Below are 25,301 nucleotides of genomic sequence, written 5' to 3'. Positions count from 1 at the left end.
TGAGCCAAATGAAGAGACACCTAAAAGTGTATCACTTAATCTGTTCCTGTGTATCAGGGTGTATTCACAGCATCCTAGCTAGAAAAGTATACAATGCTTTTTCTAAAGATCTCCAGAGGGAGGAAGGTCCTCATCACCCTTTAGTAGCAGTGACATCAGCCAAGAGTTTACAATTACCTCCATCAGGGGAGTCCATAGACACTCTGTCTCTTCTCACATGGTTAGAAGTTAAGATGAGTTTTATGGGAGCTTCTTAACCAACCCTGATCTCTTAGATCCCTTGACCAGTAGTGTTTTCCACAAGTCCTTCCTGGCTACTGGAGGAAGAGCTGACCAGCGGTAAAGACATAACTCACTAACCAGAACCACACTCCAGACTACTGTTTTTTATAGAGCAGGAAGCAAAATGAGTAAAAGCCACACACCTGCCACATCTGAATATTCAACCTGTTCCCCTTCATTTCATCTTTTCCTAGCAGCCCTCCAAAACTAGGGGAAGGGAGTTTTCAACTTAGCTCTTGAAGAGGAAAAAGAAGATAATCATCCCAACCTGTATTTACAGAAGTAGCCACTAATTAGGTATTATCAGATAATGAAGAATCATCCTCACAGCTGGTGAACATCAACACATAATTTATTCCCCAAATTGGGATACCTTTTGAGAGTGAAATGGGGCAATTAATAATCCCACCTGTACAAATGAAATCATCCTGGACAGATGAGAATGTGCAATTACCCTAATAATTTAAAGAACACTTACTGAATACCACCAACTATTCCAACTGCTTTTCATGTATTGACTAATTTAATTTCCACAACAACCCAAGAAAATAGGTACTGTTATTTCCATTTTTATGTACGTGCATACTGAGGCACAAAGATGTTAAAAAGCTTGCCCAGGGTCACACAGGACATGCAGGAGAACAGGGATTAGACCCCAGGCAGACTGATGACACTCTTGGTTAGTCACCATGCCATACTGTAACACTACTTTAGCAACATTCTAGAAGTCTCCATTTTTACAGCATTTTAGAATTAGAAGCATTTTAGAAGCAATTAAATCTTAATCACAGTTTTTCACAGTCCTGAATTATTTCATTACTGGGCAATTTCCTTTCTCTTACATCCAACTGAAATTACTCCTGATATACCTTAGGGTGGAATGAGAAAAGATAAACCCAACTAGAGCTAGCAAGGAGGTGGCCACTTAAGTTTTGTATGTATTGATGATTCTCATTACTTATGGTAGTTATGTTCTATAAAGTTACTGCAAACACTGAATTAGCGAATACTGAACCAGTGCTCCTAGTGGAAATACGGGGTTAGCTTTCTATAAGCCTCTCATCACAGCATTTTCATCAACTGATCAATACATAACCTTATTTTAAGTATGCTTCTGTTTAAGGATGTTTCCTTTAATATTATTAATTCCCTAGCATTGAACTTCTGGCCAACAACACTACAACTCATGCCTGACAAAGCTTATCCAACACAGACATTTCTCCATAAGACACAGAACAGCCTTCTTGCACCTAGAAACTCCAGATAGCACTTCAGCACTGTATCTTTCGGGGGCCATTTTAAAGAGCAAGATCACCAACCAAAAAGGCCACAAAAATGTGAAAAATGTGGCATTAAGTAGACTGCGTGTCTGAAGGACTGCAAAAGCACAGCAAGTATTAATTCTGGGTTACAAATAAATTTGAGTGAGTAGGCAATTTGCAAATATGGAATCCACAAATAAAGAGTATCAACTGTACACATCACTCACAAACTTCCTGCAGCAGCATAAGTACAGAGACTTCAACACTGACGGGCAAATCTGAGTGCAAGTCCCCACTCAAATACCCACTGGTTGGGTGACTATGGGTAACTCACCTCCCTCTGAGCCGCCTTTTTCTGATCTATAAAGTAATCATGGGGGCGCCTGGGTGGCTCAGTCGGTTAAGCGTCCGACTTCAGCTCAGGTCACGATCTCTCGGTCCGTGAGTTCGAGCCCCGCATCGGGCTCTGGGCTGATGGCTCAGAGCCTGCAGCCTGCTTCCGATTCTGTGTCTCCCTCTCTCTCTGCCCCTCCCCCGTTCATGCTCTGTCTCTCTCTGTCTCAAAAATAAATAAACGTTAAAAAAAATAAAAATTAAAAAAAAAGTAACCATGCCTAAACCTTCTCTTCTTTGGGTCAAATAATAGCAATTTTAATAACTTTGTATCTTGAGTTTTACTTTACATTTCTAACCGTTTTTCACACAGCCAAGGCCCCATATTTCTCATATGCTATGGAGTCGAGCTAAATAGAAGAACCTGGTTCTGATCTAACTGAAGCAAACGAAGTGGGATAGGCATACTGACTCTTCCCAGGGAGCGTAAATTTAAACTCCAATGAGAGAAAAAAGGATGCAGAATAGTGTATAGTCAGCATGCTAGTTCTTAAGAAAAGAGAGACAACAAGAAACCATTCGTATTTGCCTATACTTACATAAAGAAATGCTGGCAGAAAGGGTGCCTGGGTGGCTCAGTCGGTTAAGCTTCCAACTTTTGATATCAATTCAGGTCATGATCTCACAGTGAGTTTGGTGGGTTCAAGCCCCGCATCTGGCTCCATGCTGACAGTGTGGAGCGTGCTTGAGATTCTCTCTCTCTCTCTCTCTCTCTCTCTCTCTCTCTCTCTCTCCCCCTCCCTCACTCACTCTCTCACACACTCTCTCTCTCTGAAAATAAATAAACTGTAAAAATTTACAAAGAGGGGCGCCTGGGTGGCTCAGTCCGTTAAGCGTCTGACTTTGGCTCAGGTCATGATCTCACGGTCCGTGAGTTGGAGCCCCGTGTTGGGCTCTGTGCTGACTGCTCAGAGCCTGGAGCCTGTTTCAGATTCTGTGCCTCCCTATCTCTCTCTGACCCTTCCCCTGTCCATGCTCTGTCTCTCTCTGTCTCAATAATAAACGTTAAAAAAAATTTTTTTTAATAAATAAATAAAATAAAAATAAAAATTTACAAAGACATGCTGGTAGGAGAAACAAGACATCTTTCATGGTAAAAGAGTGTGGGGGTAACAGGGTCAATGCGAATAGGAGGGTGAGCAAGGCATCTCAGTGCACAAGTCTATACCACTGACACTGTTTGCACTTTAAGCCATGTAAATACATAACTTACTAAGAACACGAAATATTCTTTCTTATAAAATTAGGAATCAAGCAAGGGTCTGACTTAGCTCTGATTTAATCAGCTGTGGGACCCAGGGGGACTAGAAGTTACAGAATGGGATAGGTGGCCTCTAATCTCCCCCCTCTATCCTACACATGCATGGAAATAGTTTATTAAACACAAAACAAAGTAAAAGTGTTAACCAAGCTCGGCTGTACCACAGCGATTACCAGGAGAAACAAATTAATAGAAAGTGGGCTAGATCTTAGTCAAGCTAATTATCTAACAAGATAGGTTTCACAATTTCTATTTCCTATTTTAAATAAATTATCTGACAGTTTAAAAAACAAAACCGTCATCATGAGTTACAGAAATTTGAACAAAACTAAACATTATCTAAGAACATGACATAAAAGGAGTTTCTAGTAAAACAGAAATCTGATTACTTTTCCTTAAGCTAGATAAACTGACAATATCCAAATCCCCCATATTTATAAATCACTCAGAGGTAAGGAAGGCAAAGAACTATGTATTCAAACTAAAAGCACATTTAGTATTTTGAACTGTGATAGATATAACCCAGGCTCTGTTTTTCTTTAAATAAAAATCTTCATACTATAGTTAAATGATCAATTTATTACATTACAAAACGTTGGTTTACTAAGCCCTATTCTATATATACCAGTTGCCCATTTAATGAAATTAGTTGCAAATATAAAGTAATTAACATATGACTAGTATGTTCATATATGACTGTATAGTTCAAGACTAAGTTAAATTATATTTGAATTAAAAAATCTATTAAACTAAACTTTTATTAAATAGCAGTAACCTTATGAGATCAATCTAGTAAGAGAGCATAAGGTAGGAAGAAAAACTAAGGGTTAAGAGTGACTTCCCTGTTTCTCCAGGCTGTGCTGAGGTCCTGCTTTGAGGGGTACCCCATTTCTCAGGTACCTGTTCCCTGTGTGCTTACCCCAAAAGATCACCAGGACAGAAATTATGCCTGTCCTATTCAGTATTATATTTCCAATGCCTAGCACATTGCCTGGTACATAGTAGGTACTCTATAAATTATTGTTAAAAAAAAAAACCTCACCCTAAAATATTTTATCAAAGAGGAAGATGTAATGCTCAAAAATCTCATATTCACAGAAATGACTATTTCCCTAAGAAATTAATTTCGTAAGTCATGTGGAACAATTCATTTAAAGTAGGAGAAAAAAAAAACAAACAAACAGGGGAAACCCTGGCTTACTGGGGAGTACAGGAAGAGGGAAAAAAAAACATACCTAATCTTATCCTTCATTTGAGAATCTGGCTATTTGACTAAAAGGAAATAAATAGGTACTGGTGCCGAACAGTGTGTAAGGTAAGCTATCGTCACATAAAAAATATCATACTTGTACATGCAGAGAGCATCTCTGGAAGCTATACAACAAACCAGTTGTACTGGGGGACTTACTTCTCACTGCACACCCTTTGGCAGAATTTGAATTGTTTACCACATATATCTATTATTTTGAGTGGTGATGGGCAGGACCTCCCACCCACTATTTCTTGTATTATAACAGAGTAGCCTCCTCCAGATGATCAATATCTAGCCAGCCTTGATGAGGAAAAAGCATGCATTTCAAATGGATCAAAGCAGTTCTAGACAAATTAAACCTTTACTTTGTCACGCTTTGCCTAATTGAATTCCAGGCTCATTAAAAGAAATACTGCCACCAAGATAATCAAAATGTTATGCCACGTTGTCCTCAGACATGGTGTTCAACAGTTTGCAGAGGAAAGGAACAGGCAGTTATGCTTTTAGAGCCCTCTGCCCCATCTGTTTTTCATAGCTTGGATGTTGACTCTCAGAAAACTGTTTTCATATATTATCTTATTAGCAGGTTATTCACATCTTTACTTCTTCCAGCTAATCTTTCCCACATTAAAAAAAAAAAAAAAAAAAAAAACTGGCCATGTATACAGCTACATTTTTCCATACCATCCCCAAAAGGCTTTTACCACTTACCACATCCAGGCCCTAATGTAAGTCAGACTGTGAGCCTAAGGTAATGTTTGCAAAGCCCACCCTCATGAGCCTCACGAGACCAACTTTCATGAATTCATACACCATGGGGAGAATATACTGTCTAGCAAAAGCACTGGTAGAAATAAGTAATTCTCCAGCGTGAGTTGGTGAGAACAGACTCCTAAGTGGACAAGCACCTCAGGGCCCCAGTTTTAGACTCCTTAGTTAGTCTGATAAACATTAGCTCCATGCTGACGGAAAACTCACTTTGCAGCTAACATGTGGAAGGATGAAGTGATCCGCTTACAGACGAGATTAGGATTCCTTGCTCTAGTCTCAGGACAGACAAGTGTGATCAGTAAGAATTAGACTTCAAAATTAAGAATCAGTTCATGCCAAGAAAGTCTGCAATAAAACAGACAAAAGCAAGCCAACATTTCTCCAGCCTGAACATCTGAGCTTCCAAACACACGGGGTCTTCAAAGAGTCCAGAAGAATATGTTTTATTCAACAATATGTGGAGGCAGAGTGTTTTAAGTTTAGATCATTACACGTTCCCCCTTCTCTAACAGTTGGAAAGGATACTTAATGTGGAAAAAAGCAGAACCACCCTTAGTGTAAACTGTTCGGAAATGTTAGTAAAATGACATCCTGACCTCTATAGCTATTAATAAATTGGTTAACTGATACTCTGATATTCTAAATTAATAAAGCTATATTCTGATCACAAAAGTAGTTTCGTGTTAGTAAACTGGATATTGGCCAGAAGACTGAAAAAGAAAAATAAAGGGATAGGCAAGGGCCCAAATAAAGGCATTTAATACAGCGATCCCTATGGTAGGCATAAACACAAATAAGCCAAACCAACTCTTTCCTGATATTTAATGTGGCTTAAAACCTGCAAAACATATATTCCCAGATGACTCCACCAGATGCTCCAAAAATTAGACATAAAGCAGCTAAATCTTGATAATAGATTTAAAAAAAAAAATAGTCCTCCTGATGATCTTTAACTTAACGCTACTTACTGAAATCTGAGAGAATAATTTCATGGCTTTAATCATTTCTGCTCCCTTTTCAATAGAATAGACTCAACTAAAATTTCAACTTGTGAAAGTGGCTATAAAGATGTCCTGGAGGGGCACCTGGGTGGCTCAGTCAGTTGAGCGTCCGCCTTCAGCTCTGGTCATGATCTCGCAGCGTGTGAGTTTGAGCCCCGCATGGGCTCACTGCTGACAATTCAGAGCCCACTTCAGAGCCTCTATCGCCCTCTCTCTGCCCCTCCCCTGCTCATACTCTCTTCTCAAAAAATTAATAAAAACATTAAAAAAAAAGATGTCCTGGAAAACATCTTATTCCTAGCATATGTTTCAAAGATATCTACACACACACACAAACACATACATACATATGTGTAACGAAGTGTTGTGCATCAAACATACACAAGATGCAAGAGAATCAGAAGTAGGAGTTCCAGAACAGGACAACTTCAGCAGATAAACACAAACACTGCCATTGTGCCCTGTTCTGGTTGTTCATATCACTCTTCTCTGCTAGAAAAGAAATTCCAATGAACTCTCGATACAGAGACAGTTTTCTTGCTACAAAGGGACCTTTGTTTGAAACCCCCACAAGTGACAAGGTCAATCTTAGCCAATCTTGACGTTTCTATGGAACCTTTCCACCAAATTTTTTTCCAAATTCAAATCATTTCCTGAAACCTTTTTGAAATCCAAAGAAAACACTGTATAGATAAAGTATCAGTTAGGTTCTTTAACAAATACCATTCATGATACACATTTTCCTCAAGATATTTTTCTACAAATATACTTGTAAAATCTAAAATCGCAAGGCTTGTGTGATTTAATCTCCATCCTTTAAAAAAACACACTAAGAATATGGTAATAATATACTGAATTAATATTTAAAACAGTATTAACCTGTCTTCTTAGCATATAGAAAGTGATTTCAGATTTTTTAATAAAATCACATTTTCACAGCTTTTACACAAAGCTGACATTTTAAAAATTAAACTATTTTTCTGCAAGGTTGCTCAGTATTTACATTACCACATACGGGACAAAGAATTCTTTCATTTAAGTCCTAAGAAAGACTTGCAAACTCATTTTCTATGAAAGTTTACTCTGAAAACATCAGACTTTTCACAAAGAAGCAGCAAATAATCTGAATTTAGACAGCACTTTCCAAACATACATTCTCTTTTCTTCTCCAAATCATTGTGAAAGTAGTTGAAGGACCTCAACAAAAACAATTTGAATGTTTTTTTAATTTTATTGAATAGTTGCATGTTAGGGCTTCTGATAAGATATAAATTATAAGATTTTCATGATTAATTAGCTTATTTCTAGAGAACGCAGTCAACACTTCAACCATGGAGCCACATTCAGAGACTGCCAAGGATAAAGCTACTGGACAGTTATCCCTGAGGGAACGATGATCATGGGGAAATAACAAGATGATGTCTATGATGTGCCATGCACCGAGCAGTGTCAAAACACTAAATGCTCTTTGCTTTTAAGTTCTCCACATTCTAAGAGGTCAAAGACATGCAAATAGGAGATAAGCATCTAATCACTCTCTACAACTAGCGCCAAAAGTGATGTATACCAAAAAGAGCAAATCCTAACTATTTTCCAGATGGGCAATCCCTAGTAGAGGCCCTACACTGAAACCATAACTGTGCTTAAGATGTATGTGTAGTTCTGAAAAAGTGGTCTAGGGGAATGCATTCTAAAGAAGCAAAAAAAAAAAAATCACTAGTTTCCATTTCTTTTAAGTGAATGATCTTAAACCAATTCACATAATTTGGGTTTCAAGCTCCTGCAGTAAAGAAATGATGGTATTCCACAAGACTCTATAAAGGATTAAATCAGATGAAATAAGAAAAGCATTGGAGAAACAAAATTGATGCCCAGGTGCTAATAATTAATGCACAGCGTTTAGAGGTAACATCTGACAATAAATGAGCAATAAGCAAGCTTAAAGGAGTTTGCTTTTGAAATTTAATTCGTCAACCATCTTCCTCGTGCTTAAATCAAGTGCTAGATTTAACTTGGCGAGATCACAAAGTTTACATTAAAATCTTTTCCATCGGCCAGAAAAACTGTGTGGTCCTGCTTGTTTAACTCAAAACTGGCAAGAGTCAAAAATCCATGTAATGGTTCAAAATCTACAGCTGTAAATGCAATGCAGATGAAATACTGCAACTACACCCCAGCCATTGTTTCTTTTTCCATAATTCTACTCTAGTTTAAGATTGATAACAGCTAATGACTGAGCCTGGTAACACTTCCATCTGTCCCAACCAAGATCCTGGTCCAAGTTTAAATCTCTGTGTGACAACTCAGAATCCACAGACTCTCGGACCTTGCAAAAGCAATGCAAAAAGGCAAAAAAGCGTGTAGTAGCCCCAACCATCTGCAAAAACCAACCAGGAGAATGGCCCAATTGGCAGCCGGAGCATGTTAGGGTGTGTTTTGAAAGAATGTTCCAAGGAATCCACTGCTTACAAGACAAACACAATACTGAGAGGAAGCAAACAGCTCAGATTTTAGTCCTAACCTAAGTCAGAACTAACATGCTTTATGATCAAGGAAGAATCCATTTATTTTTACTTCATTCAATATCAAAATGAAGATGATTGTTATAATGTTGTAAAACATGCCACGATCATCTTTAAGAAGAAACTCATGCAAACCATTGTGCCACAATCCATAAAACCTATTCTTTAACCTAGTCCTTAAACAATGACAGCAGAGGCAAATATAGAGAGAATATCATACAAAAGTCACTAAATAAGTAATTCAGAGACATTTCATAAACCAGATAGATGATCAAAATAACAGTACTAATATCAACAAAATCACTCCTACTTGAGTTTACCTAGTATCGCACCAAGTGTGATCCCCTTTAATTCTCATACCAACCCTATGAGGTTAGATAAGCTACGGTCCCCATTGGACAGAGGGAGAACTAAGATGTAGAGATAATAAGTATTTGCCAAGGGAAATAAAAGCAAAAATGAACTATTGGGACCTCATCAAGATAAAAAGCTTCTGCACAGTACAGGAAACAATCAACAAAACTAAAAGGCAACCAACGGAATGGGAGAAGATATTTGCAAATGAAATATCCAATAAAGGGTTAGTATCCAAAATCTACAAAGAACTTACCAAACTCAACATCCATGCAGAAATGGGCAGAAGACATGAATAGACACTTTTCCAAAGAAGACTTCCAGATGGCAAACAGACATATGAAAAGATGCTCAATATTGCTCATCATTCGGGAAATACCAATCAAAACTACACTATACCACCTCACACAGGTCAGAGTGGCTGAAATTAACAACTCAGGAAACAACAGATGTTGGCAAGGATGTGGAGAAAGGGGAACCCTCTTGCACTGTTGGTGGGAATGTAAACTGGCACAGCCACTCTGGAAAACAGTATGGAGGTTCCTCAAAAAATTAAAAATAGAACTATAAGCCAGCAATTGCACTAGTAGGTATTTATATAAAGGAGTGCTGATTCATAGGGGCACATGTACCCCACAGTTTATAGCAGTGCTATCAACAATCGCCAAATTATGGAAAGAGTCCAAATGTCCATCAACTGATGAATGGATAAAGAAGATATGGTGTGTGTATATATATATTAGTGGAATACTACTCAGCAATGAAAAAGAATGAAATCTTGCCATCTGCAACAATGTGGATGGAACTGGAGGGTATTATGCTAAGTGAAATAAGCCAGTCAGAGGTTCTGGGGGTTCAATCTAATTCTTTCTTGGATTTCCTCACTACCAGTTTTGAGTTAACCTGTTCAAATTGCCTGAAATAGTTACCTGAGAGTCCATCTGTTTTCAGGTTCCAAAATATTGCTGTCATTGTCTCTTCTTTTTAAATTTGGGGGTTTTGTTTTGTTTTGGTTTGGTTTTTTTGGTCTGCTTGTTTTATTTGCTTGGTTTTGACCCTTGGGGGTTTATGTTCTTGACTATTCTATCATTTTTGATGGAATTTCAGAAAGGAATGAACTTAAGGGCATACGTCTCCTCAGTCATCTTTAACTAGGTGGCATCAGTTACAAAGACTTACAAACTCTTCAGACCTCTCACTGCTTCTCCACAGCCTTCCCTGAAAGGACTGGGGCTATTATTCAGACACCTGTCATCCTTCTTCCCCTACTTGAAATGATACTTAAATAACTACTTATTTCTTGTACTATTACTTCAGACACTGGCTATTACTAAAAGCTGAACAATGTGGACTAAAATAACCATGCTATTATAGAGTACTTGAGGTGAATTTCAAATCAACTTCTTCGTTTCCTTATCTCAGGACGGAAAAAGCCAAAGCATGTCATAAAAAGTAGCTTCTGAGTGTCACTGTCTTTCAACTGTCAGCTGAAGAAGTTGGATTTTAAAAAGAAAGATTTTTTGTTCCATGAAGATAAACAGGGCAGTTGCTTTATTTACCAAAGATTCTGTGGTAAACTTCTATGGAGTAAAAAAAAAAAAACAAAAAACATTTGGTGACCAAAAACAATGGCAATAGCCAATACTTCAGGTTCCACAACATAAAGAGTTCCATATTCTCTGGCCTAAACTTAATTATGTTTTCTTGTAAAATTTAGCTTTAGGGGCGCCTGAGTGGTTACGCATCCAACTTCGGTTCAGGTCATGATCTCAAGGTTCGTGGGCTCAAGCTCCACACTTCAGGTCCTCTGTCCCTCTCGCCCTCTTCTTCTCAAAAATAAATAAACTTCAAAAATAAATAAATAAATAAATAAATAAATAAATAAATAAATAAATAAATAAAATTTAGCTTTAAAAATTAAGAAGGATGAAATGCTAATATTAATACTATAAAAGTTTTTAAGGTTTACTGTTAATGCATTAAAGTTTAGAGTTTTTAATTACCAAATAGGAAACCTACTTTACAACACAGATATGCTACACCATTACTTGAGTAAAATGTCAACTTTTGGAACATACAGTCATTTCACAAAATAATATTAAAGCATATATATTGAGAACAGTATTTAGTGTCCCCTGATATTTCAATTTTCATATAATCTGATTAAAATCAGGAAAAAGAATCTTCTAGAGAAGCAAGTGCTGGGTAAGTACTATTTTGTATGTTTATTATTTTTGTAAGTTACTCTTCCACACAAGGCAGAAACTGAAGAGTTTGGCATTAGCTGCTCATCATATCTTGGGAACAAATTCAGTTCCTCGGGACACGAAAGCACATTGATGGATATTTTTATTTTACTCTGTAAAATTGAAGATGGCATAGTTTTAGCTTTAAATTACTTCCTAAAGAAATGCCAATCTCTTAACTTTGGAATGTGAAAAAGAAAAGCAAGCATCTTGCAAAGTTCTTTAGCAGTATATTTTTATAGGTTACAAATAATAGTATATTCTATTATTGAAAAAATTTAAATCCATCACCTAGAAATTTATAATGAAAACTCAGCATTGGGAGTACAAACACATCATTTTATAAAACATCAAAACAAAGGCTCATCTACTTTTCATTTTGCAGAAATCCTTTTAACACAAAACACCTTGCTTAGAGCATAGCATTTCTAAAGACAGCCATAGGGTTGACATTTAGTCTTTACTAAAGGCCATTTCTTTTCCTGAAAGTATGTCTTTTACCATCAATAGATCTTAAATGTAAAAGCAAGAATTAGATCATATTCTGCTGCAAATGTATGTAAATCAATCATACCTACTTGTAGGTCTTTTCCTATTAATGCAGAAATTATCTATAAATCATTCTAAATGGACACAGATACATGAAAGCATCTTTGGTCCTTAAAAGACAGGAGGCCCATGAATCCAGAGGGGTTTCACGAATCTGAGTCAGAAGGAAGTTAACACAGTTAAGGTAAAAGGCAGTAGGTCCAGAGCTGGGAGGTCAAAGGCTCTGCACTGGCATGGATCCAAAGGCATAAATTTAAAAGATTCAGCTCTAATCATCACCGAAGGAAAAGAAAAAAGGCATTTTCTTAGGAGGGGACAAATATAGGATCAGCAGGAGTCCAGCTACCTCCTCACACACACAATGCAAACAGTTGCCAGGCCAGAAAGGGTCACAGGAAGGCATTCAAGAGAAAGCCAAGGAGCCTGAGAAAGATCAGCGTCATTCTTATCCTATTTACTTCATTTCTGTCCCAAACCACAGGCTCCTTAAATGTTTTTGTGCCAAAATTCTGACACTGGCTTTCTTTTCCATTCCCTTTTACCCATGCATCTCAAGGAGGGCACACCTGGCATCTGGACGGGACAATTCATGAGTGTCTGGGTCAGTCCTACCAACAGTAGGGTACCTGGCACTTCTGTCCCCATCTTCAAATGCCAGGAGAGTCTCCAAGTCACTGGGGCAATCAAAAATACGTTGCCAAATGCCCCTAGTAGGTAAATACAACCACCGCCACCACTTGAAAACCAACTGTTACAAGCTCCAGTATCTCATTTAAACCCACAGTGTGGAGAACTAACTCAAATCTACATCTCTAGTCAAGATTTTTCTGGAGTTCTAATCCGTTTTTCTCCTTTCAAGTTGACATTCTCCCCTCATGCTCCACTGTCACTTCAAAACTGGTCCCAACTGAATTCCTTATCTCCCTAAGCCCCAACCTGTTTGCCTTATATCCTAGCTAATACAACCACTGTCCACAGTCAACCGGGCAGACACCTGTGGGAGGCAAACAAAACTCCTCTTTCTCACCAAGTCCTCAAGACTCCATGTTCCAAGTATCTCGCAAGTCCTTCTTCATAGGACCCCTCTGTTTCCCATCATGTCCAGCTGTATTACTGCAGTGGCCTCAAACCTTCCACCATCTTTACATCCTCTCTAATGCAAACACCATACTGTCATCTCCTGGGCCACCCTGGCCGTCTCCTACTGGATCACTCCATGTTTCCACACAGCCTTCAGGAAACTTTGAAATCTCCTCAGCTGGGCACACAAAGGCCTCCTTCACCATCTGCTCTCACCCTCACCAGGGACCCTTCAGCCCATAACCTCCAGCGTGACCCAGGCCTATCCATTTCAGGGGCAGGGCCCTGCTCTATGATTCCTCCGCACACACACTACAGATGTGCCACCAGCTACTGATGATCCTTGGAGACCAAGAGACACTGGGTGGATGCCAGCAGAAATGCTCTAGAACCCAGGCATCTTGCAGAAGAGGAGGCTCCACAAGTGATGACTGAAATGAGCAATTCTTTACAAAACAAAGAACTTAGTAGGGAAATTCCACTGATAAGCACTCACACCCAGAATCGGAATGATCTTGTCCCTGCCTGCTTTCATATAACATCTTCTTACACAGATAGGCTTCTTAGTGTTATTTATCGGCAAGCAGTGAAGAACCTGAGCCACTATTGAATTCACAAAGCTTGTTCTGACCTCAACTCTAGCTACAATTTTTCATGAAAGTACAACAAGGAAGATAGTCTTGATTATGCCACACTGAGCAACGCCATGCTTCATCAGTAATCACTAATTTGAACACCAGTCATTTGCTTTATTCAACATTTTATTTAGTATTTCCTTAGGACTGGAAACTCTTTCATGGGTAGCACATCAAGTAGTTATCACATTAAATTTTTTTTTTAATGTTTATTTTTGAGACAGAGAGAGACAGAGCATGAGCGGGGGAGGAGCAGAGAGAGAGGGAGACACAGAATCTGAAGCAGGCTCCAGGCTCTGAGCTGTCACCACAGAGCCCAAGATGGGGCCTGAACCCATGAACCATGAGATCATGACCTGAGCCAAAGTCAGATGCTCAATAGGCTGAGCCACCCAGGTGCCCGAGAAATGAAAACTTTTTAATGAAATCATAAAAGATTTCAATTTTTTAAAAGATTGAAATTAAAATCACAAAATTGTAATCTATAATTTAAACAAAATGACTTACTTATTTCATGGTTAACTAGCTATAGATTTTTTTTTAATCCCCATTTAATAAATAAGAAATGAGGGGAGAAGGTTTAGCAACCTGTTCAAGGTTAACCAACTACCAAAAGGAAAGGCAACTGCTGGAGCCCAGGACCCTGGTGAACTACCCTGATAAGCAAGCAGTGCTTTGGGGGCCCAAAGAAGGTAAGGACACAAAGCATCCTCTGCCCAAGAACTGTTGCTGTCTACAACAGAATTTACTAAAGGCTTTCTCTGGAGTCATTTATACACTGCAAGAAGCTGACTGATGCCCACACAAGTCAAAGCACAATTCCACAGGAGAATAAAAACATGCCACTGTGGTTTTCAGAAAACATATTCTCATTGAAATCATGACTTACATTTTATAGTTATCAAAACAGTATTAATTCTTGATAGTTGTGTATCTAAAACAGAGCTCTGGTTTTATAGATCAACCAAAATACACGTTAAAATGAAGGAGACTCACTTTGAAATGTGAATACCTTTCAAATAGGGACACACCATCTAAGGCTCATGTTCTGACTCTTCACTGAAGGAGAAAAGAGATGTCCCTTTCTCTTACCAAAACTGCTAAGACTACCAAGAGGACCAATGGGCTGAACACAAGCAACAACCCCACGTCTAAACAAGGATTTCCAAGCCGTGGTGCATGCCCCCACCCACACACCACGGGCCCACTGCCTCCTCAGAACACGTTCTTTTTAAGTATCCACATCAGTATCAAGATTACCAAGATCTTTTCCTGTGGCAGAATTTGGATTCTGAAGTTGTGTCACTTCCATGAAATTTTGAAGATCTCATGGATCTGACCACAAACTCCAGCACTCTGAAGTAGCCTCAATTCATAGGCTTACATGTTCAACATGAATGGTCAATCTTGTAAGTTCAAAAGGAAGATCTACTTGCACACAGTGAAGGTGCCAGTGGGCATGAGCACGTTATCATTATTGTCTGCTTGGCTCTACCCTAACGTGACAAATAATGTCCAGATTCACAAGAATACTCCCTACCTAGGACAGATCCGGTTTTTGTGGGTAGTAAAGCAGGTACAACACACAGGCACAAAAATTAGAAAAATAAATAGGCACAGGGCACCTGACTGGCTCAGTTGGTTAGGCGTCTGACTCTTCATTTCGGCTTGGGTCATGATCTCACAGTTCGTGGGATTGAGCCCCGTATCGGGCTCTGTTCTGACAGCGCAGAGCCTGCCTGGGATTCTTTCTCTGTCTCTTTCTCTCTCTGCCCCTCTCCCACTCTTTCTCTCAAAATAAATAAGTAAACTTTTTAAAAAAAAATTTTTTTTAACGTTTATTTATTTTTGAGACAGAGAGAGACAGAGCATGAACAGGGGAGGAGCAGAGAGAGAGGGAGACACAAAATCTGAAACAGGCTCCAGGCTCTGAGCTGTCAGCACAGAGCCTGACGCGGGGCTCGAACTCACGGACCATGAGATCATGACTTGAGCTGAAGTCGGACTCTTAACCGACCAAGCCTCCCAGGCGCCCCTAAATAAACTTTAAAAAAAAAAGAAAAAAAAACAGGCACAAAAGCAAATAATTAATTAAAGCTTAAAGCTTAAGCTTCATTAATTAGACGGTAAACCCACCTTTGACCCAACTATATAAAATTGCCAATATTCAACCATTTTGACCTAGCAAAATAGCAACTCAGGATGGCTCAGCTTAGCCCACTGCTGGCATATGGCTCCAGTAGAGGCTCTGTAGTTCACTCAAAAGAATACAAGAGCTCATCACTGGTATACAAGCTGAGATTCCTACACTCACTAAAACTAATAATGGAAACTCCTCTAATAGTATTTATGGAATCTTAAATAGGGAAAACCTAAAGAAACCAGCAGGTCACTGTGACTACATTTTCAAAATAATAATTACATATATGAACAAAAAATGTGAAAATGTAGACAAAAATAACATTTGTATTTGACTAGTATGACTGTGAGTCATTTTCTCCTGCACAACTAAAAGTTGTTCTATTATTGGTATAATTTAAAAGGAAGAATAAAAGGACAAGTGTGAGGAGAACAGGGAGGGACAGAGGAGTGAGAGACAACTCATTATGCACTTGGCATCCATCTAGACATCAACAACCTGAAACATACCTTAAAATTTATTTCAAGGAATGAAGATAAAAGCCAATTAACTCCATGAGAGACCTCATACTTCTAAAGGTCTTGTTTGAGGTAACACAGATGTTCGTTAGTAAGGAATGTCTTGGCCTGACTAAAGGCCAACTAAGGTGAACTTACTTTTTGCTTGCCTCACACACATCCATAATGTTGGAGAAAAGATGGTGACTCTCTGTTTTGGTCATCGTATCACTCAGTTCTTTAGAATTTTTAAACATTCGTATCAAGATCTCCAAGCTGAGTAAATATGAATGTTCAGAGGATATGACTTCAAAGATAGCCTGGTAAAGAGGGGAAAAGAAAGATATCATTAATTCTTATAATTGAAGAACTAAAATAAGTTCTCATAACTCTCCATTAAAAAAGACATATCTTGAAAAGCAAAAAAAGATAAGCATTAAGGAAAACGCATCACCTAACTAGTGACTTCATGTAAAGCATGAACATCCAAACCTCAAGAAATAGAGTCACTGCCGACAGTGTAAAAATGAAAAAGTGTAAGCACTTGGATGACTTGAGATTGCATCCTGAGGTCATGCTTTGCCAAGGGGTGGAATCTATGGAAGAAAGCTAGGGCCTGTCATAAAATCTCAGTGTGACATTAATTAACCTTTGGGGTCATCTCCTACAGCCCTGTTTTCAAAGTAGACTGCTCTGGGACAGTAAGGATTTATAGACATCACTTGAGATTCAGAGAAAATTTCTTACAAATACATTTCTTTGCTCTCCTCTTGTGTGGGCTCTTTCTCTCCCCATGTTTCAGTGTAACAAATTTGCAGTCAATAACAGCAAAGAGTCTGGGTGTATTAAAAGAGCATGACTATATTCACCCTTAAAAGGTTTTTATCAGCCACAGGAATTCTTTTATATTAAACTCATACAACTGAAAGTAATTCTGTTTATTCAACAAGCCACCCTCTCTGCTCTCGTCAATATCTCAAGAAGGAGCGAAGGACTGTCTGCAGAAATGGTTGGTGTCAGGCACACAATGGTTACCTGGTAAGTGTTCATAATGATGAAAAGCCAGCCCACATAAGTGAATAGGCACCTACACCCTGTGTAAAGAATTCATCTAGCTCCTTAACAAAAATCACTTCAGGGGCTCCTGGGTAGCTCAGTCGGTTAAGCGTCTGACTTCGGCTCAGGTCATGATCTCGTGGTCTGTGGGTTCAAGCCCCGCATCGGGCTCTGTGCTGACAGCTTAGAGCCTGGAGCCTGCTTCACATTCTGTGTGTCTCTCTCTCCCTGCACCTCCCCTGCTCATGCTCGCTCTCTCTCTCTCTCTCTCTCTCTCTCTCTCTCTTACACACACAAAAACAAATAACATTTAAAAAACAAAAACAAAAAAACAAAAACCACTTCAGATCCTCCAAGAATCACAATATAGGGATTCTTCCTGAGGTAGGGTGGTAAACATCCTTGCAGGCCTGAGATTTGCATCCTTCCCGGAGATCTCCCTGGTAACACTGACATCATTGCCTTGACCTCCAGGGCTCCTCCCCACCTCCCCTCAAGCCCTTGACCCAAAAGGCACAGGAGATTCTTCCCATAAGGCCCTGTGCTGTGGCTGAGACTAGGTGGGAGCAGCTGGGCCATATTTTGTAAGTCAGCTTTGTGGTGCAGGTCTCAATGTTCGCCTCCCTTTTCAGCATCTATAAGCTTTAAAGGAAGTCTTACTTAAAGGTGTTGGTCTAGCCTCAGCTGTGCTCCAGGCACTTAAGTGAGGATATTAAGAGCCTCACTTGACCTGAATCTTGTATAATTCTATTCAGTCAATACAATTATCCTTAGGAAATGCAATGCAGACTGAAGAAAATTGTCACTTCCTGACCAAAAATAGTGGATTTCAGGTTGTTCATAGATATGGTAACTTGGAATGACAAAATATTTTCAGAAGCAAAAGCTTTTGTAATCAAATGCAAAATACTAAGATTTGAACAAAAATATGACATGAACGATATAGATCACGTGAAAAGATGAGTAAGTGGTAGTTTAATATAATAGATTTAATATAATAACTGCTAAAACATCCTGCAATAGAGCCATCAACTACTTAAAAGAAAATTGGGTTAAACTTTCTAAAAATAGCCATATAGGAACAGAAAGAAACCATAAAGTTAGACTTGCTGCCATCACTAGTTTTTTTATATCACAAATCTGAATATTTTCAAAATATAGGGGAAAGAAATAGGGTTAAATAGGAAAGGTTTAAAAGAACACAAATGTTCAAATCAAATGGGCTTAGGACCCTAGAGTAGCTCTTGAATTTGTCCACAAAGAAACACTGTTTATGTTGCGATAAAGAAAAAAAAAAAAAAAAACATATCACCTACTGTCCAAAATTTGGACAATAGCTTTTTTTTTAAAGGTGGAATTTAGAAAATGGACTACATACATATTAATACTACATTAATATATATTAACCTACATAAATCCCAAATATAGTGCTGAATGTCAAAAGCAAACAAAAAACATGTTCAGAATAAGCATGTATCTACATTTTAACACACACACATGCACCCAAATACATGTACATAAATATATGTAATACATGACTTAAAAACCCAATTTGGATAGATACACATCATTTCATAATTACAGTTGCCTCTGGGAGGGAGAGGAAGAAAATGACAACTGAGGAGAAAAGGAATTCTACTTTATTGAAAGTCTTGTTGTCTTTAAAAAATATGAGTAAAAAGTATAAATGTAATATATTTGTTAATTCTCAGTGATGGGTACGCCAATGTTATATACTATTCTTAAACTTAAAAAAAAAATGGCACTATAATGTACCCATGTATTTTTGTGTTATTTATGCCCATGAAACAAAAATACAGTGCATGTCCTTTGTACAATATTTGTGTGTGTATATGTATACACACATATATACATAAACATATATATTCATGTTAATATGCATAACACAAAAGTGTTTTGAGAACTTCACAATATTATTACAATGAGTAATTTCCTTAAACTACATTTATTTAAACTTCAAGTTGTAAAATGCTATTACTATCAGTTTTATTTTTTATTAAGTAAACCTTTATTTTGGTACAAATTTAATTTATAGAAATCTTGTAAAGAGGGTTCAGAGTTCCTGTATTTCCTTCATCCAGCTTCCCCTAGCCAGGGCACATGACACAGCGAGGGTACATTACATTTTATCCGTAGACAAATTTATGTACTTTACTCAGATTTCATCAGTTTTCCCACCAACATCCTTTTTCAATTCCAGAACCTAACATCTCATTCATTTTTCAACATATTTCTTTCAGTTTAAATACCTCTACTAGGTGCTTTGTTATTTAAGTTAAAATGACATTAAGGTGTTTTAAAGTTTTCTTTTCTGGGTGCTTACGTGGAGCTTTATTTGACAACGATCACATACCCCCTATGTTAAAAGAACAAAACGAATACGTTTTCGAAGGAAAACACTGAACCAGTGCACACAGTAGATGAAAGCACACACATTCCTTGGAGCTCTAAAAAGTATCTGCTTGGGGCACCTGGGTGGCTCAGTCAGTTAAGCATCCAACTCTTGATTTCGGCTCAGGTCATGACCTCATAGTTCATGAGTTTGAGCCCTGCATCCAGCTTTGCACTGGCAGTATGGAGCCTGCTTGGAATTCTCTCTCTCTGTCTGTCTCTCACTCTCTCTCCCTCTCTCTCTACCCCTCCCCCACTCACACGGTCTCTCGAAATAAATTTTAAAACTTAACAAATATATCAAAAATATAAATAAAAGTATCTGCCAGTAGAAAACATACCTCCTGTCTCTTTCTTTCCTCCTGGCTAACTGTCTGTGATAATCCATTTCTTTTCACCTAGAGGAAAAAGCAAAAGAAAGTTGGGCTCATTAACTTTAACAATTTATCACGTAAGGCATAACTCCACACCCTTCGAGAAATGAACTATAGGAAACTATGCAAGACATGTGAATTAAGCACATATTAATTTCTGGGTCCCTCATGTAATATTGAATCATATTAATAAACTAGCAACACAAAAGAACTGCAAAGCGTCTAGAACACTCTCCTATCAGATTGCATTAATCTGCTCTAGTCTTAGGTCTACATATTTCTAAAATACTTCTCAAATTAACTTCACAAGTCATAAGTGAAGAAACCTAACAATAAAGAAAGTGAAGCCATCCCTCAAAAGTTTACTGCCCAAGACCGCACACTTAAAAAGTAACTTTAATTCTATATTTCACCAAGACTCCACAGAATACCCGTGCTCTTCATAGAAACCCAATCAAACAGGAAAACAAAGTCCTCTCTGTCCGAATTTCACATATTTAAATTTGCCAAATAAGGATGTTAGCCTGATGTTCTTTGGGCAAGCAACAGTACCCACAAGAGCCATGAACGCCAGTCTCATACTGGGAGTAACGCAGTTGCAGCGTTAGGTAAATCACTGCAGTCCCTACCTAAATTACAACCCATTTTTATTTGATTACTGCAGACTCTATCATAATTCGGTTTCTAAACCAAAGAGTAGAGGCTGAACTAAGAACTCCATGAAGGCGGGGCCTGGTGTGTTTTCTGCTACACCTGACACTGAGTCTGGCACAGGAAAAATACTCGTGTTTTTCAGCTGAAGATTAAATTAGCAAAAGAGGGGCGCCTGGGTGACTCAGTCGGTTAAGCGGCCGACTTCAGCCCGGGTCACGATCTCGCGGTCCCTGAGTTTGAGCCCCACGTCGGGCTCTGTGCTGACGGCTCGGAGCCTGGAGCCTGCTTCCGATTCTGTGTCTCCCTCTCTCTCTGCCCCTCCCCCGTTCATGCTCTCTCTCTGTCTCAAAAATAAATAAACGTTAAAAAAAAAATTTAAAAAAAAATAAATTAGCAAAAGGTCAGGCATACATACAAGTTGACCAATTAAATTCTGTGCTTAAGAGAAAGAAGGACCGCAAGAAAGGTGAGTGCCCTCCCCTTTTCTGAGAAACTAAAAGCAATAAAATATTAACACAGGTCTTCAAACATTTTTTTCATACTGCCTAATAAAGTTTTCTTAACCATGTTCCCCTAGATCATTCTTAAGTCGACATCTCAAAGTTTTCGTTGTGTATTTAAAGAATTAAAAAGATGGGGCACCTGGGTGTCTCAGTTGGTTAAGCATCCAACCTGATTTCAGTTCAGGTTCATGAGATCAAGTCCCACACTGGACTCCATGCTGACAGTGTGGAGCCTGCTTGGGATTCTCTCTCTCCCTCTGTCCTTTGCCCCTCCCTCACTCACATGCTCTCTCTCTCTCTCTCTCAAAATAAATAAACATTTATAAAATAAAAATTAAAAGATATAGTTTTCTGCTAATTGTAAATCTAGACATTTTAAAACCTGTTGCCTACACTGTTTCCAATGTATCCAGTGGAATATAAAAAATATAATGATGTGATATCCACCACCATCCATTTAAAGATAAATATACTTTCCATAACAACTGGAGATTATTCTTCTTTCTCCATAAAAATCACATTTCTATGTCAATTTCCCTCCCAAATTTCCTAATGTAATTCTATGTGTTAGGGTAGCTGAGGAATTACACTAGTATACTTTGATGCAAAAGTACATTTTTAAATTTAATTTTCTAAAATATCCTCTGACCAATGAGTTTTAAGTATAAAAGACCCTCTCCTGGATTATATAATCACCACAATTATCATTAATAACCTATGATCAAAATAACACAATCACTTCCAACTTTAATGCATTAGACCCTAAAAATGAATTTTACTGAGAATGCAACCCTTAGTAAGGTGGCGACTTTATGGTGGCTTCATTAAAAGAGGCTTCCCTAAAACCAATATTCTAAAAAAATTTGTTTTTTAATGTTTATTGGTTTTTTAGAGACAGAGAGAGCACGAGCAGGGGAGGGGAAGACAGAGAGGGCAACACAGAATCCAAAGCAAGTTCCAGGCTCTGAGCCTTCAGCACAGAGCCCAACGTGGGGCTTGAACTCACTAACCATGAGATAATGACCTGAGCCAAAGTCAGAGGCTTAACCGACTGAGCCACCCAGGTGCCCCTAAAACCAGTATTCTAAATTGACCCCCTGTATCTTGCGCCCCAGTGGTCTGACACATTGAAACAAGGCACCACCCTAAGATAGGAGATGGAAAAGAGAGCCACCTTTCTTTAGTAAAAATGCAAAAGGGCAACTGTAAGAGAGGAAACCGGGAAAAAACCCTGGGGTAACACTGTGCACATGCAGTCTCAGTGTTAGAAAGGAGGATCCCTGGAACTTAAAGATCTGGAAAATGGTATCCCTGTCCACTCTGCACAGTCTCCATGAATCCCTGCTGGCGCAAGCCCTGTGTGAAGGCCGCTGGTGCACAGTGCCCTACATGGTGCTGCCGTGGAAATGAAGACAATCACATGTCACAGTCTCCAACCTGACTTTTGGAAAAGGACAAAAAACAGTACAGTCGTGTAGATAGAGTCTTAAATCAATAATGGTAAAGGTAGCAATCACTGACTGAACATTTATTGTGTGCCTGGAAGTGTGGAAATAAGCATTTTATACCTCTTTTCCCACTGAATCCTCATAAAAACTCAGAAAGTCAATACTATTCTTATCTCCAATTCAGGTTTAAGATCTGAGATCACATAGCCAACAGGTAGCAAGGCCAGGATCTGCTTTCATGCCTGTCTAACTCCAGAGCTCATGCTCTCCATCATGATATTATATGGCTGAGGGACTCCTGCTCTCTGCTAGAGGCACCTCTTTTCTAGTGTTGGGCAATCATTACTAAGACTCCTTCTAATGCCAGGTCTGTAGCAAGTCTCCGTATGTTATTTTTCATCCACCCATACTGTGGAATGTTCTTAGCCTTACCCACCATCCTGACCCTGGGTCAGCCTGTCAGCAAGAATTCATGGCTAAAAAGGCTTCTTCATCCATTTTATAAGGGAGGAGACTGGCCAGAAGAATGAAACCGTTCAGCACTGCTCCCGTTTGGTTAACCCTGAGCAGGAATTTCACAGGATTTCCTTCCTGACACACAGTCCTGGCAGATCGATGTCCTGGCAGATCGATATCCAGGCACCATGCCCACAATCTCTGCAGGTGAGATCACCAGAATCGCCATGCACTGGCATCCCTGTCCAAAATTATTAGTGAGTTCAGACCAAGAAATCTTAAGAGAAAGAGAGTGAACCACATGGGCGTTGAGACCCATACTGATGACAGCTAGTTTACTGAGGGATTAACAGTACTTCATCCTATCAAAAAGAAAAGAAAAAAAGATCCCTAGCTAAAATAGTTTTTCTTTAGAGGGGGAAGAAAGGTAGTGTTGAAAAGGCAAAGTGCTAACTCCCAGAATTATCATATTTCATTAATACTAATACAAACAATGATAAAATACTCCTTTAACAAAAAGTCATCAGTAAGAAACCAGCAACCCATACAAAACCACAGAGACAGAAGAAAGAAAGAAAGAAAGAAAGAAAGAAAGAAAGAAAGAAAGAAAGAAAGAAAGATTGATTGATTCTAGGGGAGTGTTCTTGGGTCATAATTAAGAAATCTGAAGTGCAGCATATTGGAGAAGCCTGAAAGTTTACTCCAGAGAGTTATGACAGACCAAGCCCTCCTGGCTGGCTGCCAGACCACTGCTCTGGGGCCTGCCCTCCTATCCCAGCCCTTCTCTGTTCAGGGCAGGCTAGACAGCTTCTCCCTCCAGAGCCAAGAGGAATCATTTTGTCCACCTGAGACCTCTTTCTACATTCAACTCTAAATTAAGTAGTACCTGAGAGCAGATACCTGGATATAGAAGGTCATGAACAGGCCAGGTGCTTTCAGAGACTAAGGAGTGTGGAGAGATGTAACCAGACAAAGAAAGGGAGAGAATGATATCAAAGGAGGCCCCATGGAGACTAGCAAAAGGCAGAGTACAGAATATTAGGGTAGAATGAACACACTAGAGCAAAAGATCAAGCAGAAAGAAACAAGGAAGGAAAGCAGGGGTGGAGAGTGGAAAAGGAAGGGAAATAAGGAGAATATGAATAGTAAATACCGCTAGAAATTTTCTAATTCAAAAATAGCAACCTTATCAGTAAACTTAAGTAAACTCACTGAAATGCTCAGCCTATTTTCCCCCCCAAGGGAAAAAAAAATGCATAGAAAACATATATTTTTACCTACAGGTTTTTTTTTTTTTTTAACGTTTATTTATTTTTGGGACAGAGAGAGACAGAGCATGAACGGGGGAGGGGCAGAGAGAGAGAGGGAGACACAGAATCGGAAACAGGCTCCAGGCTCTGAGCCATCAGCCCAGAGCCCGACGCGGGGCTCGAGCTCACGGACCACAAGATCGTGACCTGAGCCAAGTCGGACGCCCAACTGACTGAGCCACCTAGGTGCCCCTATAACTACAGTTTTTTAAATTGACCTGTTTTTTGCAGTTTGCACATTTGTGCTAAGAGAATCTGAAATATTATCAAGTTCATCATGTTTCCTCAAGTGTTCCTCGTTTCCATGTGTAGAAAAGAAAAAAAAATAGTATAGCAGCCTCTAACACCTGATTCCTGTGTGCTATCGTAAATGAAAAAAGAATTAAAATTGTACAGGCCTCTTCTATATTTTAACCTATATCTCATACTGGTAGTTCTGGCTGAGTACAACTGGGAACACACAGACAGCAAAAGCAACATTCCTCTAAATATCTGACTTCATTCGAGCTTTCTTATTCCTCACTGATTTAAAATTTTTAACTATGTCATCAGTAAATAAAACTGAAAAAGTAGTTTAATGAAACACTAACAACTGGATTCAACCTGGGGTTCTTGATTTTGTATACCCTAACAGTTCACCTAATCTGCCATGGCAGATTCCAGACTCTAAGAAGAAAGTATGATGCATGCCATTATCTTCGATATTTTAAATAGATAAAAATTACTTCAAATAAAACAACACAACTGAGCCCAAATCTATAGTTTGTGTTTTTTTTAATGTTCATTTATTTTTGAGAGGGAGAGACAGAGCATGAGCAGGGAGGGGCAGAGAGAGAGGGAGAC

The 25,301-nt window shown here is 38.8% G+C and overlaps 1 protein-coding gene across 1 annotated transcript in view; it reads right to left on the bottom strand.

The window, feature by feature from the left end:
- ARHGEF26 (Rho guanine nucleotide exchange factor 26) overlaps positions 1-25,301 on the bottom strand; it is a 127,993-nt gene that overhangs the window by 79,971 nt on the left and 22,721 nt on the right. The window contains exons 5-6 of the mRNA XM_047875955.1: positions 20,055-20,111; positions 16,405-16,565 (exon numbers count right to left, since the gene is read on the bottom strand). Coding sequence (XP_047731911.1) covers positions 16,405-16,565; positions 20,055-20,111 — 218 coding nt within the window. The remainder of the gene's footprint in view (positions 1-16,404; positions 16,566-20,054; positions 20,112-25,301) is intronic.

The sequence above is a fragment of the Prionailurus viverrinus genome, chromosome C2, assembly GCF_022837055.1.
Source record: "Prionailurus viverrinus isolate Anna chromosome C2, UM_Priviv_1.0, whole genome shotgun sequence".
Taxonomy (NCBI): Eukaryota; Metazoa; Chordata; class Mammalia; order Carnivora; family Felidae; genus Prionailurus; species Prionailurus viverrinus.
This window is presented reverse-complemented; position numbering and strand designations above follow the sequence as displayed.